Source organism: Pseudorasbora parva, chromosome 4 (assembly GCF_024679245.1).
Source record: "Pseudorasbora parva isolate DD20220531a chromosome 4, ASM2467924v1, whole genome shotgun sequence".
NCBI lineage: Eukaryota > Metazoa > Chordata > Actinopteri > Cypriniformes > Gobionidae > Pseudorasbora > Pseudorasbora parva.
In genome coordinates, this window is record NC_090175.1 from 9,423,024 (window position 1) to 9,438,006 (window position 14,983).

The 14,983-nt window shown below is 41.9% G+C and overlaps 1 protein-coding gene across 2 annotated transcripts; it reads left to right on the forward strand.

Moving 5' to 3' along the window:
- The first annotated feature begins 999 nt into the window (after positions 1-999).
- Positions 1,000-14,963, forward strand: taf5l (TAF5-like RNA polymerase II, p300/CBP-associated factor (PCAF)-associated factor). 2 transcript variants are annotated; one of them, XM_067440808.1, is made up of 7 exons: positions 1,000-1,159; positions 4,725-4,866; positions 6,700-6,804; positions 6,884-7,077; positions 8,457-8,603; positions 10,531-10,953; positions 12,690-14,963. In XM_067440808.1, the coding sequence occupies exons 2-7, from the start codon at positions 4,728-4,730 to the stop codon at positions 13,485-13,487; spliced, it is 1,806 nt and encodes a 601-aa protein (XP_067296909.1). In that variant the 5' UTR covers positions 1,000-1,159; positions 4,725-4,727; the 3' UTR covers positions 13,488-14,963. The 2 variants fall into 2 exon arrangements, with proteins under 2 accessions (XP_067296909.1, XP_067296910.1); XM_067440809.1 differs by lacking the exon at positions 1,000-1,159 and adding an exon at positions 4,362-4,378.
- Positions 14,964-14,983: the final 20 nt, after the last annotated feature.

Genomic DNA, 14,983 nt, shown 5'->3' on the forward strand with positions numbered 1-14,983 from the left:
TCTATGTGGGCTGCATCTTAACATTGATTGGTTTGTTAGCGGACGTGCGTCTGACGTCAGTGTGTTGTCAATTCAGCGGCTAACTTTTGACAAGAATGAACAGCAGACGCATCGTTGCCAATACTGTTAATATTATGGCATTACTATCTGCAGCACCAACTATACTCGAGGCAAATCCACCAAATGAACGTCCTCGTTGAGCAAACATTTTATCGGCGCCGACAGGAAAGGAGGAGCTCCTAAAAGATAGGCTTTTTAGCCAAACAATGTATTTTATTTTATAGTTATGTTTAAATATTATAATGTTATTTTTAAATTTCATCTAGGCTAAATTGATTATGAAACGTGCACAGATGTGCAATATATGTCAAAGACATTAAGATTTGTTTTGTAGAAAGCTTTATTTTGTATCTTAATTTTAATAAATGTTTCATCGTTTGCCTGAATTTAATAAATAAGCTTAAATAAATAATATAGCAGACATCCCGTGACGGAGTGATCATTTGCGTTGCACATGAACTGGAGCGGTCTCATAAATAAACCGAAACTCATATAGTCAAGCAGAGCGCGCTGTTCACGCGAGCTGACATAAGTACACAAGCGGTTCTGGTTAAAATGCTGCGCGCTCCATCACTGCTGCTCACATGTGCAGTGAGTTTAATCTGTGTTTTTTCACTAATCCTACACCAGAACTTCCTGTAAATGGTCTGAAAGTCCGAACTATACAGAAAATGCTTTCACACAAGAAACGAACCGAACCTTTGTTCTGTTTGGTCCGGACCGAGACTACCTCTTTTCGTCGGACCAAATTTCGTCTGTTTGGTCCGGACCATGGTCCGGGGGAGGTTTCACACCTGTAATTTTGGTTCGTACCAAACTGAAAAGTCCGAAAATCCGGACCAAACAAGGTAGGTGTGAAAGCACCCTAAATCTCCTCTTTAAATCCACCTCTTTAAATCTTCCAGTTCTTGACACTAGTTGTATCCGGTGGACGCACTAGGGGGCGCAGAGCAGCGCCTGAGATCTCCGCGCGCCATCAGCGGAGGCGCAGAAGAAGAGTGTGCGCGACCAATGGAGCGGCGTTGGCGTCGACTCCTGAACGCCTCATCTATGGCTTAAACGAGCACTTTCTCTAGGACTGTCGCATACGGAATATGCAGTAGGTGTTAAACATCTTTACTAACCTGTAAAGCCGATATAAGCCGGAATGATTGAGGTGTATTTGAGTTCAGAGTGTGCAGAAGTGTGGTGATGATGAGCTCAGTGATTGAGGCCGCGCGGAAATGTGGACCTGCATGATTTATTAAAATTATTAATCTTATCCAAGGGTAACTAATGAGGTGATCTGTGTTTTGGCTTGTCTGCTCGCCTCCCGTTGACTTGGCTGCATTGCACAGAAAGTAACCTGCTGTGAATGGCTGTGTCGAGCTGTCTTTCTGGGCATCATAACGTTAGTCAGCGCCTCTGAGATCCAGAGATCAAACGGAATGGGCGAGCATAATATTTGAGCATGCATATTGATGATCCATTCAAATTAAACCTAATGTTCAAACGTGTTTGATTCCTAAAATCAAATCAAGTATGCAAGCATGCTTATGATTCCTTAAAACTTAAATCAAACACATGCTTCCCTAAAATTGAATCAAATATTTGACTATGCTTATGATTCTAGCATTGAGTCAAATATTCAAGTGTGCATATGATTCGCATATCGAATAAGTATGCTTCTTTATGCAGTTTATCATCAAAACTGAACCAAATGTTCAAGCGTCTGTATGATTATAAAAAAATGAATCATCATATATTTATGCATGTTTATGATTCATTAAAACTGAGCCAAATATTCAAGCGTCTATATGATTATCTAAAAGTGAATCATCGTATATTTAAGTAAGCATGTTTATGATTCATAAAAATTAAAGCAAAGATTAAAGTCTGTATGATTATCTAAAATTTAAGATATTTTAAATACGGTGAGGAATTTGAACATCTTGCTATTTTGCAAGTTCTCCCTCTAGGAAATCATGGAGGGGTCTGAAATTGTCATCGTAGGGGAAGGTGTGTGTCCACTGTGAGAGACATAATCTAAAAAGAAATCCAGAAATCACAATATATGATTTTTTTAACTATTTATTTGTATGATACAGCTGCAAATAAGCATTTGAACACCTGTCTATCAGCTAGAATTCTGACCCTCAAAGACCTGTGCGTCTGCCTTTAAAATGTCCACCTGTTTGAGGTCGATAGCTGCATAAAGACGGCCAGGAGGCTTTGGAGCCGGCTCCCCAGTGAGCTGAGAGCAGTACAGAGCCGGGACCAGTTTAAAGCTGAACTGAAGACTTCGCTGTTCAGAAAGGCTTTTATGTGTTGATTGTTTTTTTTCTTTATTTTTACTTTTTATTCATTTATTATTATTTTCTTCCTTTTTCAACACTGTTGCATTTTGAGATTCTTTGGAATGAAAAGTGCGTTATAAATTAAATCTATTATTTTTATTAGGGCTGTCATTTTTGAAAAAAGTCTAATTCGAACGGATATCAAATATCAAGCAATATATTCGAATATCTACGACCCCCAATAAAAAAAAATATATTAAATAAACCGGACCCTGCCGTAACGGAGGTTCAATCACAAATGCATTAACAGTCTGACAGTCATAAACAGGACTCAGGCCACAGCCTGTATGGAAAAATAAATTGTTAACTTAATGTTTGAAACTCAATTTAAAGGTGGGGTAAGAGTTATGTCAACTGTTTTAGAAAAAGGACACGGGCCGAGTGGAATAACAAACTTGTAGCCAATCAGCAGTAAGGGGCGTGTCTACTATTGATGGTGAGAAGAGAGCGCTCAACCTCATTATTCAAAACGCACGACACACATAACTGACATTAGCCGAGAACTAATATATGCTGTTTTTTGCTGGAATATGCTCGTGTGTCATGTTCACTTGTTTGTCCATTTGCGATCGTATTATGGCTCACTTCAGCGATGATAAAGACCCGTTCATTTCCACACTGTATGAGCATTTAAATCTCCTCCCTGTCTGTTTCAAGCGTCAGCTCACAAAATACAAGTCACAATCCTACAAGTACTATACTCCCAATATATGTTTGTTTCCTCTTTTCATGATCTATATAATCCTAATCCTGTCATAATTGTAATGTGTCGTTAGCTGGACTAGCTTGTGTACTATCGAGACTATCGCAGATTCTGCCATATTCGTTGCCTGGGTTACGTATGTGTGGGGCGGAGCTATCAATATAGGGCCGAGACCCTTTTTGGGGGTAGGGGTGTGTTTATTTTGGGGATTTTGAAATATCAACAACGGTTTCCAGAAAGCACTTACCCCACCTTTAATCGATATGAAGTGCCCCTATGCAATCTTCACAGCTCTGTTTGTCTACCGCCGTCCTCGCCAGCTGCTGGAATTATTTATTTTATTATTATATGAGCTATTTATTTGTTGTAAAGTGTAATAATCATCTCAGAAAAAAATAAATTCTAATGTCAGGCGCAGTTGAAGTAGTTGTTTGCTTACATCGGTAGGTTTAGGGACAGTGTTATTATGCCAACATTATCGTCATAACTTCTAAAAAGTTTATCCCTCAGAAAAATGTACTTTCCTCTCTTGTCAACGTGCTTGGTGCATGAGCGTGGCGCACGCTCTTCAGGGGTGAAGGCGCGCGCTGTGTACGTCGTATAAGGACGCACACTCAAAAGTAATCCGATCAGGTCGTTTACATGGTGAAATGTTTCGTTTGATCGATTCATGAAAAGGTCACCCATCTCAAAACGATTACAATTTCATTCAGTTTGGGCATTTTTATTCCGATTTAGGTGTTTATATAGAGCATTTTCATTCAGATTGGACTTAAACCGATTACAGTGCTCCATGTAAACGCACCCGACTGTAAAAAATTGCGCTACATGGCACTTTCCAAACCGGATAGTTTATTTATTGTTCGATTTCCGATGTTTCACGTCACGTCCCCATACAAACAGTAAGAATCCAACTACTAACATGGCCGAGACCAAAGAGTTGCCCAATGACACTAGAGACAAAATTGTACACCTCCACGAGGCTGGAAAGGGCTACGGGGAAATTGCCAAGCAGCTTGGTGAAAAAAGGTCCACTGTTGGAGCAATCATTAGAAAATGGAAGAAGCTAAACATGACTGTCAATCTCCCTCAGACTGGGGCTCCATGCAAGATCTCACCTCGTGGGGTCTCAATGATCCTAAGAAAGGTGAGAAATCAGCCCAGATTCAAATAAATAGTAAAAAAAAATCATACATTGTGATTTCTGGATTTTATTTTCTGTCTCTCACAGTGGACACGCACCTACGATGACAATTTCAGACCCCTCCATGATTTCTAAGTAGGAGAACTTGCAAAATAGCAGGGTGTTCAAATACTTATTTTTCTCACTGTATATGATGATTCAATTTTAGATAATCATAGACACCTGAATATTTGTTCAGTTTTAATGAATCATAAACATACAGTATTAAATTATGCATGTTTGATTCATTAATTTTTTTTTTTGTGATGCCCTAAAATCATATCAAATGTTGGAGAATGCTTAAGATTCCTTAAAAATCTGATGAAATCTTTGTGCATGCTTATGATTCTCTAACATCGATGTGAAAGAAATATGAATTCCTGCATTACTCTGTGTGTTGGCATCTTTCTCACGACGTATGTGTGTTATGTGCTCTCCTCAGGAGATGAAGCGGGTCCGGACGGAGCAGATCCAATACGCGGTGACCCAGTACCTGAAGAGGAGACAGTACATAGACACAGATGGCTCTCTGAAGGGGGCCAAGCTCTCCCAGTCCGCTGAGGAGATGGCTGCCAGTCTGACGGGTGACTGAACTTCATGTTGATATTTTCATGAACCCTGAACAATAGTAACGGCTAGTGTTGTAGTACTCCAGACTGGTCTTAAAGGGGTGGTTGTATGCGATTTCACTTTTTTAACTTTAGTGAGTGTGTAATGTTGCTGCTTGAGCATAAACAGTGTCTGCAAAGTGACAGCGCTGAAAGTTCAATGCAAACGAGCCTGTTCAAAGGACAGTGTAGACAGCAGTGTGGAATAAAGGTCAAATATAAGAAAAATACGGCGTGTTAAAAAACATTTTTTTTGAAGGACCGTCTTGTCTTGGTCTCGTCCGCATTTGTACTCGGTCTCAGAGTTTATCACCGGTTATCTCAAGACCACAACTGCGAGGATAATCACTAAAATTGCCGGTGTGTTGTCTGATTTAACATCATTAATGTGATTTGATGTAAAACTTACTGCTTAAAATGCAATCAATAACTTCTTTGTAATGTGATTTCTTTTGTTACTGTGCTGCCGGGTTCAAAAGCAATGCAGCGTTGTTTGAAAAATGCCCCAAATTTATATAAATGACCAAAAAATTCTTATATGTAGTTTCTTTTTAATATATATATATAACATAGAATATAATTCAGCAATATCACGAACAAGAGAGCAGTTTTCATGACTAAAAGCGTGATTGCAAATTATATTGATTCATATAAACGTTTAATAAACAAGAAGTTAATATTAATATTAAATGACGGCAATGTTTCGTTATTAAATGAATTGGCTGCTTTGAACAAATCGGTTGAATAAATGATTCTATGAATATTAAATTATATTAATGTTAAATTAATCTTAACATTATTTATGAAGGTGTAATTGTACCAATTCAGATGCAACTTCTGTTCTATTAATTTTATTGTCAGTGATTTGATTGGTATCAGCGCTATAGTGTCTTACTATTCTAATTACATTTAATAACTAAATATAAGTAATTTCTCTGACAGTATATATGGATCTTTTAGATGAATTTAAAGGGTTAGTTCACCCAAAGTAAATTCTGTCATTAATTCCTCACCCTAATGACACCCGTCAGACCTCCGTTCATCTTCAGACACAGATGAAGATATTAGTGTTGAAATCCGATGGCTCAGAAAGGCCTTCATTGACACCAATGTCATTTCCTCTCTCAAGACCCATAAAGGCACTAAAGACGTCGTTACAAAGCCCATCTCACTACAGCGGCTCTACAATCATTTATGAAGAGAGAGAATAGTTTTTGTGTGCAAAACCCCCCGAAATAACGACTTGTATAGTGATGGGTCGATTTCAAAACAAAGATTCAAACGGTTATGATTCAGTGAATCGATTCATGATTCGGACTGTGTGTCAAACTGCTGAAATCACGTGACTTTGGCACTTTTGGCAATGAATCAATTCACTGATTCATAACCGTTCTAAGCTTTGTTTTGAAATCGGCCATCACTATAAGTCGTTATTTCGGGGGGTTTTGCGCACAAAAACTATTCTCTCTCTTCATAAATGATTGTAGAGCCGCTGTAGTGAGATGGGCTTTGTAACGACGTCTTTAGTGCCTTTATGGGTCTTGAGAGAGGAAATGACATTGGTGTCAATGAAGGCCTTTCTGAGCCATCGGATTTCAACACTAATATCTTCATCTGTGTGTGAAGATGAACGGAGGTCTGATGGGTGTCCAACGACATGAGGGAGAGGAATTAATGACAGAATTTTCATTTTTGGGTCAACTAACCCTTTGAGTGCTGGTATGTTCTTGGTCTCAACTTGGTCTTGGTTTCTTGACTACAACAAAAGTAACGGCGATGCTCATCTTTCTCTCTTTCTGGCGTGTGCAGTTCAGACGGAGTCGAGCTGTGCGAATGTGGTGTCCGCCGCCCCGTGCCAGTCAGACCCCCAGCAGTACGAGACCCAGTTCTCCAGACTGCGCTCCTTCCTGCAGGGTGAGAGATAACACACGTGTGACGCTTTGATCCACAGGAGGAAGTGCTCTGGTTTTAACAACCCTTCTCTTTGTCTCAGAGGCAGAAGCACCTCTTGTGAAGGAGGTGAGCGGCGTGTTGTTTCCGCTTTTCCTCTACCTGCACTTGGACATGGCGCGATGTGGCCTGAAGGGAGCGGTGGACTCGTTCTACGGGCGCTTCCACGCACTTTTCCAGCAGGACCCCGAGCAGAAAGCCATCGTGGACCTGCTACGAGGAGCCCTCACGCTGCAGGTCTGTTTTAGCTGTTAACGGTTAAAGCTGTTTATCTGGCTGGTTAATGAGGAGACAGACCAAAACTAAACTTCCCATCATTCTTTGCGGCAAGACAAAACAATTAAATGCATCAATTAAGCACATCAAAAGCACATGTTGTGCTCTTAAAGGGTTAGTTCACCCAAAAATGTTGTCATTACTTCATCACCCTCATGTCTTTGGACACCAGTCAGACCTCCGTTCATCTTCAGACACAGATGAAGATATTAGTGTTGAAATCCGATGGCTCAGAAAGGCCTTCATTGACACCAATGTCATTTCCTCTCTCAAGACCCATAAAGGCACTAAAGACGTCGCTACAAAACAAAGATTTGAACCGTTATGAATCATGAATCGATTCACTGATTCATAACGGTTTGAATCTTTGTTTTGAAATCGGCCCAATCACTATATAAGTCGTTATTTTGTTTTTTTGAGCACAAAAACTATTCTCTCTCTTCATAAAATGATTGTAGAGCCGCTGTAGTGAGATGGGCTTTGTAACGACGTCTTTAGTGCCTTTATGTAGCCTGACAAGCCAGACCCACATCAAGATGTTTGGTCTGGAAACTCACCATAGACAGCTCAATCCGAGGGGCGGATAAACGGTTGTCTTTCAAACTCCCTCTGCACGCGATAGGATAGCGCTACACCAACCAGAGCAGCGAAGGTGAAACAGAGCTCGCTGACTGATTAAACATTCGCCGTATCCGGTCGGCTAAACTCCGAACACATCTTCCCTTTTTAAGAATGACTTCAGTGCCGTTCTTTGTTCTTTTCTCAGAGAAAAGCTTAACTCCAAGTCTTCCAGTCGCGGTCAAAGCTGATTCAAAAGACCGCCGCCGTTCGCCAGTTTCTGTGTTTACTAGAAGCACGCAAACGCAACTCGGCCGTCGTCATTATGGCCCCGCCCACTGTCTCTATACACGATGTGATTGGCCCGTCCAGATTGTGAGGAATACAGCTCCTGAGAGTTCCTAGACGACACTTGCGGGCAAATTAAATTTGCTGCCGCTAGGGTGCGTCTAGATTTCTAGGCTAGCCTTTATGGGTCTTGAGAGAGGAAATGACAATGAATGTCTTTCTAAACCATCGGATCATAATTTTTTTTCATAATATTTATTTTCATATAAAAGCAACATAACTTAAATTACATCCAGTTTATCAGCAGCACAGCGCACGAGTGTGAATCCTGCGATATTCACAACTGATCTCGCAGGTGTCTGATCCACTACGAGAAGAGAGAACTGTCCGGCTTGCCTGCACTTTATTCACTCCTCTCCTCACTGCAGCCGCCTAGTCTCGCCTTCATTTTAGGCGAGGCAAGGAGAATCTCAAACAAGCCTTTTGTCTTTCAGGATGTGACTTCAAACCCTAAACTCTGCTCCCTCCTGGATCACAAGTACGTGGTGCACCTGACGGATCAAGCGTACAGCTACCTGCTGCGGTACCTGCAGAGTGACGACAACAGCGCCATCTGCTGGGTGCTCAGCACACACCTGCAGGTATGAGCAGCCCACAAACACAGGAAGCACTCAAAGAACCCGAGCTACAGTAATTATTAGGGATGCAACAATATAGTTAGTCCATGGTTCAATACATACCTCAGTTTTTAACATAGAGTGTAAAAAAATATGGACGCAGTGTCCGTGACGTCACCCATTATGGACGCTTGTGTAGCGATATTCAATTTGCAATGTAAGATGTAAAATGACAATGCGTTTCAGTATTAAAATGTACATTGCAACATTTGGAGCAAAATGATCATTCAAATGAAGTAATACAATTTACTTTTGCTATTTCCTACACTAGTTTTAACATATAATTTAAACAATGCTTTATAAGTTGCAAAATGAAAATGTATTACAGAAATTACATTTGTTTAAAATGTTAAAGCAAAAATTGTAGCAAAATTATCATTTAAATGATATTTTTCTTAATTGCATTTACACTCCCAGTTAAGATACTTGCGATTGCATTTTCATTACATGTTCCGCAATGAATGTAGCAAAATTCAATGTGGAATTGAAAATGCAATCTGAGCCGATCAAGTCTCCGCCCCCGCCCTGTCAGTCACCGCATCAAGGCAGGACCAGGTGCTGGAAAAACATGGCGACAGACAGCAGAGCTATTCAAATGAGGCCTTTACTGCCAGATGAAGAGAAGCAAGAGCATCGAAATGATCACACGCTTCTGTCTGTGACGGTTCTGTTAGACCAGTATGCTATTACAACCATAGATATATATGGTTAGAACCAAGCCTGCAGTATCCCTCTCAGAAACTGAAGCGTTCGCGCCTCGATCGCCCCCCGGTGGCCGGTCCCAGTATAGCCGCCCCTCTGTGTTTTCTAATGGACACGAGGCAAACTAAACAATAAAATTACACCTCAAATATTTTTTCCCCAAAGTGAGTTTATGTCATTGAAGGCAGTAATCATCACGATTTCATTTCAAGTGTTCGATTTTAAAATAAGTTTAGTTTTAGTTAGTTATCTGATGCTATAAAAACGGGGTGTGTGACGTCATGATTGACAGCTGAGATCGTTGTCTTCTCTGAGTGAAGTTGTCACTGAGGCGCTAACGGACTTTTTTCAGGATTTTTGGGAGCAGATTGGAGCTTTAGCTGTAATTTTCTACATTTCCATAACTGTTTATTTCACACCAACATAATTAATTGTTCTGCATCTGCGAGAGTGTGGGCGGGCTTTGGATATCGCGACTGTACTTCCTGCTCTACTTCCTGCGCTCTACTGCGCAGACTCGGTCCCGAAATCTCTACCGCGCAGACTCGGTCCCAAGATGTCAGCGCCGTGCAGGCCGCCTGAAAGCTTCAACTATGGCAAGCGGAAACAGATGATGTCGCGTCGTCCATATTTATTTATGATCTATTGTTAGAACGTCTTGCAGAGAACGCGCCTGTGGCTTGTGCACTTTACACGAGCGCGGTCGCGCTGAAGTGAGCTGGGCTTTACAACAGATTATTTTACTCTTAAATAATCTTAGACAAGCTGCCCATGATTATTGTTTGCTTCATCAATATGGTTGTATATTTTTCTCCCCTTTACCATTCTGATTGTTGTTTAATGCATAAATTATATTAATAAAACGATGTGTAGTCCATCCATCTTGATGATGATGGGTGTTATTTATAACAATAATAGGCCTAATAATGATAATAATTTATTTTCAATCAGAAATAAGATTATTTTTCTCACCCCTTTGGCAGTTAATTTAGCTTGTTTAAGCAAAAACTCACTTGATTTTGATTTTATTTTTAAGAAAACAAGGAAAAATATCTTATGTGATTTTACTTGTCCAGTAAATGCATCTTGATTTAAGAATTTTTAGATATTTAGACTGGAAACAAGACAATTACTGAGTAAGAAGAGCATTTTTTTCAGTGTTGTAATTATTATGCATGTCTTTTCTCAGGTGGAGGTGACAGCGGCACGCCGAACCGACTATCAGCTGTACGGCGCAGGGATGGGAGGGGGAAGCACGACCTCCTCTTCCTCCACCACATGGGCTGCGCTGGATGGGGCGGAGGGGGCTGAGCGTGTAGAGGTCACGGCGGGGTTACCTCAGAACGAGGCAGCGTTGGAGTCGCTGCAGGACTGCATAAAGCGCGTGCGAGAAGGTCCGCCTTCGCTCACCACGGTCTGCTTCTACGCCTTCCAGCACACGGACCAGCAGCTGAACACGGCCGAGGTTTCGGCGGACAGTCGCCTGCTGGCCGCGGGGTTTGATAACTCGGCCGTCAAGCTGTGGAGTCTGCGGGCGAGGAAGCTGAAGGCGGGGCCTCACAGGGCCGACGTGTCTAAAATAAGACTGGCCTGTGACGTGCTGGAGGAGGAGGTGAGTGACAGCTGTCAGTCTCTCGTGTTTTGGGTCGCTGGCGGATTAATTCATAGTCATAAGTATGAGCCATAGACCGTACAAAAATATGGACGACGCGACATCATCCGTTTCCGCTTGCCAGAGTTGAAGCTTTCAGGCGGCCTGCACGGCGCTGACATCTTGGGACCGAGTCTGCGCGGTAGAGATTTCGGGACAGAGTCTGCGCAGTAGAGAGCAGGAAGTACAGCTGCAATATCAAAAGCCCGCCCACACTCTCACAGATGCAGAACAATTCATTATGTTGGTGTGAAATAAACAGTTATGGAAATGTAGAAATTAAAGCTAAAGCTCCAATCTGCTCCCAAAAATCCAGAAAAAAGTCAGTTAGCGCCTCAGTGACAACTTCACTCAGAGAAGACGTCAGTCTCAGCTGTCAATCATGACGCCACACACCCTGTTTTTATAGCATGAGATAACTAACTAAAACTAAACTTATTTTAAAAACGAACACTTGAAATGAAATCATTGTGATGATTACTGCCTTCAATGACTTAAACTCACTTTGGGGAAAAAATATTTGAGGTGTAATTTTATTGTTTAGTTTGCCTCGGGTCCATTAGAAAACACAGAGGGGCGGCTATACTGGGACCGGCCACCGGGGGGCGAGAGGGATACTGCAGGCCTGGTATGAGCACATCTAATGATATGCATAACAGTGATGCGTGGATCAATGAATAAACAACCTGCACCCGATGGACGTTTTCAACTAACCAGCCCACAACTCGCACTGCAAAAAAAAAAAAGAAAGAAAATCTTGTACCCGACCTGCATCCTGACCCGCATTTTTTTTTTTTAAATGAAGTGGTCAAAGCATAGCATGGCAATTGCTGAATGAGTACAGCAGTATATAACATTTAACATGTATATCTGTCCTCAAACCAGTCTTGCGCTCTGCTCGTCACCATGATGGAAACCCCACACACAAAAAAACCAACATAACAGAAACTCTAAATTAGCATAGCAAAACATTAAACGCAACTAAATCTGCTTCTTAACCTTAGTCTTGCACAATTTTTTTTATAACACTTAATTTTAGCATTTACTCTCCCTTTTAAGTGTCATGGCAAAGCATGCTGGGAAATAGAAACTCCAGCCCAGTCTAAATTAAAAGTCAATTAACTTGCAGTTCGGTTCGTTTGGTCCGGACCCAAAAACAAAACAGTCCTGGTCCGCGTAGCGTTCACACTGGCATTTTTAACAGCGAACCAAAAGTAACCAAACCAAAGGCATAGGGAGACGGGCACAACCTGATTGGTCGCTTTTATGACGTATATTTCGTAGCAGAGCTCAAACTCATTTTGGATACACCGATCTTTCCGCATCATCAAATCAGCTGACTTGTAGCGTCGCATCTTGTGACATTACGTCCTGTTTTTGGTTCGTTTACATGTCTTTGGTCCGTGTTGCGTTCATATATCAGTCGAATCGCACCAGAGTTCGTTTGGAAGCGGACTGAGACCCATCTTTTTAGCGCTCTCGGTCCGCTCCGGATGGTAGGGTTCACATATGTTCCAATGAACCGCACTAAACGAGCAATCGCACCAGGGTTTGTTTTAATCCAACCAAACATGACAAGTGTGAACTTGTGAAAATAATTGATTGCTTTGATTAGGGTAAACCTTGGGTGAATATTTGTTAATTTATTAACTATTTAAAGTTATCTTTCATTGACATGTATTTCTGTTTCTCCTCAGGCAGATGACGAGGACGCCTCAGGCAGTGAGATAAAGACCCTGCGGGCTCACAGCGGCCCGGTTTACCGTACGGCGTTCCTGACGGACGGCTCCGGCCTGCTTTCCTGCTCGGAGGACTCCACGGTGCGCTTCTGGGACCTGAACAGCTTCACCAACACCGTCCTGTACCGCGGCCACGCTTACCCCGTGTGGGACGTGGACGTCAGTCCCTGCAGCCTGTACTTCTCCACGGCGTCCCACGACCGCACGGCTCGCCTCTGGAGCTTCGCGCGCACCTACCCGCTCCGCCTGTACGCCGGACACCTCTCGGACGTCGACTGCGTCAAATTTCACCCCAACTCCAATTATGTGGCGACTGGCTCGACGGATAAAACCGTGCGCCTGTGGAGCACTCAGCAGGGGGCGTCCGTGAGGCTGTTCACCGGGCACCGCGGCCCCGTGCTTTCGCTGGCCTTCTCGCCCAACGGGAAGTACCTGGCGTCGGCCGGAGAGGACCAGAGACTGAAGCTGTGGGATTTGGCATCCGGGAGTCTGTTTAAAGACCTGCGGGGTCACACCGACAGCATCACCAGCCTGTCCTTCAGCCAGGACAGCAGTTTGGTGGCCTCCGCCTCCATGGACAACTCCGTGCGAGTTTGGGACATACGCAACGCCCATGGCTCCGCCCCCACCGACGGATCCAGCAGCGAGCTGATTGGACAATACACGGGCAGCACGAGCAACATCCTTAATGTGCAGTTCATGGCCTGCAATCTGCTGCTAGTGACGGGCACTGCGCTGGAGAAACAGGAACAGTGAGAGTGTGTGTGTGGGGGGGTCAATCTCTGCAAAACACATCTAGGGCATATCTCACCCCAAAATCAAATAAATTATATTTTTGTAAGCAAAATGACAGCATTTGTGACAAACTCCCAATTTAGCATAATTGTAATGCGATCTTCAAATGGTCAAGAGTTTATCGTATTTGGTGGTGGTATTTGGTGTACTTTAATGCATCTGAATATTTCACAATGTAAAAAAAAATGGTGTGATTACAATAATTGCAAATTTTACTCATGCATTCTGCTTATTTATAAGTTCATAACAAGTCACTGTATTTTTTTCCAATCTGCATTAAAGTACAATGAGTACTACCTTGATGTGTAAATATTATTATTATTATTACATTAATAATTCGGTTGGCAAACGTGTTTGAATAGCCAATTCAAATCTTAAAGGGATAGTTCACCCAAAAATGAAAATTGTCGTCATTTACTCACCCTCATGAAGATATTTGGAAGAATGTGTGTATACCAAGCAGAGAGAACAACCATTGACTACCTCCTTTTTTTTCCTTCCTACTATGGTTGTCAATGGTTGCTCTCTCTGCTTGGTTACTGACATTCTTCTAAATATCTTCTTTTGTGTTCAGCAGAAGAAAGAAACTCTTACGGGTTTGGAAGAACTTGAGGGTGAGTTAATGATTGAATTTTCATTTTTGGGTGAACTATCCCTTTAATAGTACTAAAGAGGCTTCATTTTCAATGCGCAAATGTTTTTTTTCTTTTTTTTTCTTGTGAAATATGTTCATGACAGGTCTAGTGAGATTCACCCTGGAGTGTTTTGTAAAGCCAGAGTGTTGATGTTTTCCTTCATTTTTGGTTCTGATGTGTGTTAATGCCTCTCGTGGTCAGAGGTGCAGCCTGCTGTTTTCATATAGATGTAAATATTAGACCAGTTGAGTCATTAGTCCATGTCTGGATTTTTCAGTTCAGCTAATTTCCCTTGTGACATTGCCGTTTTGTTGATGGCCCATGTCTATAGAGGTAATTCTGGAAGCACATCCAACACGGCATGTACACCATGAAGCCAGACGAACAGGATTTATTTGACTTAATGCCTACATTCTTGTTTTTTCTCACATCAGTTAAACACGGCATCAACCCAGATTAAGTTCCCTTCAGATTGGGTTTACCAGGTTTTCTCAAAAGTTGACACAAAAGATTAATTTCCATGCCAGTTTTGTCTTGTGTTGCCTGACTCATTGAAGAATGAATGGGCTGAGTGATGTTTCATTGAGTCTGATTTTTGCAGTCCTGCACTTGGTTTTGTATGAAGTGAAGTCAAGTTCCTCCTCCTTTTTGTGTCCCTAGTGGTCAACAACACAATCATGGGATGTTTGTCTGGAACTGTTAAGAAGAAGGACAAAAAAAAACTTTTGTATTGATTGTTTCTTTCAAAAGAAATGATTGTGACTCATGCTGATAATTGTAAATATATTTTTGTTACATTTCATGGCTGTCCCGATCTCATTT

Excerpts from the sequence above, each read along its gene's own strand:
- taf5l (XM_067440808.1), top strand. The coding sequence starts at position 4,728 with ATGAAGCGGGTCCGGACGGAGCAGATCCAATACGCGGTGACCCAGTAC. Across the intron at positions 4,867-6,699 it reads GATGGCTGCCAGTCTGACGG|TTCAGACGGAGTCGAGCTGT; the intron begins GTGACTGAACTT and ends TGGCGTGTGCAG. Across the intron at positions 6,805-6,883 it reads ACTGCGCTCCTTCCTGCAGG|AGGCAGAAGCACCTCTTGTG; the intron begins GTGAGAGATAAC and ends TCTTTGTCTCAG.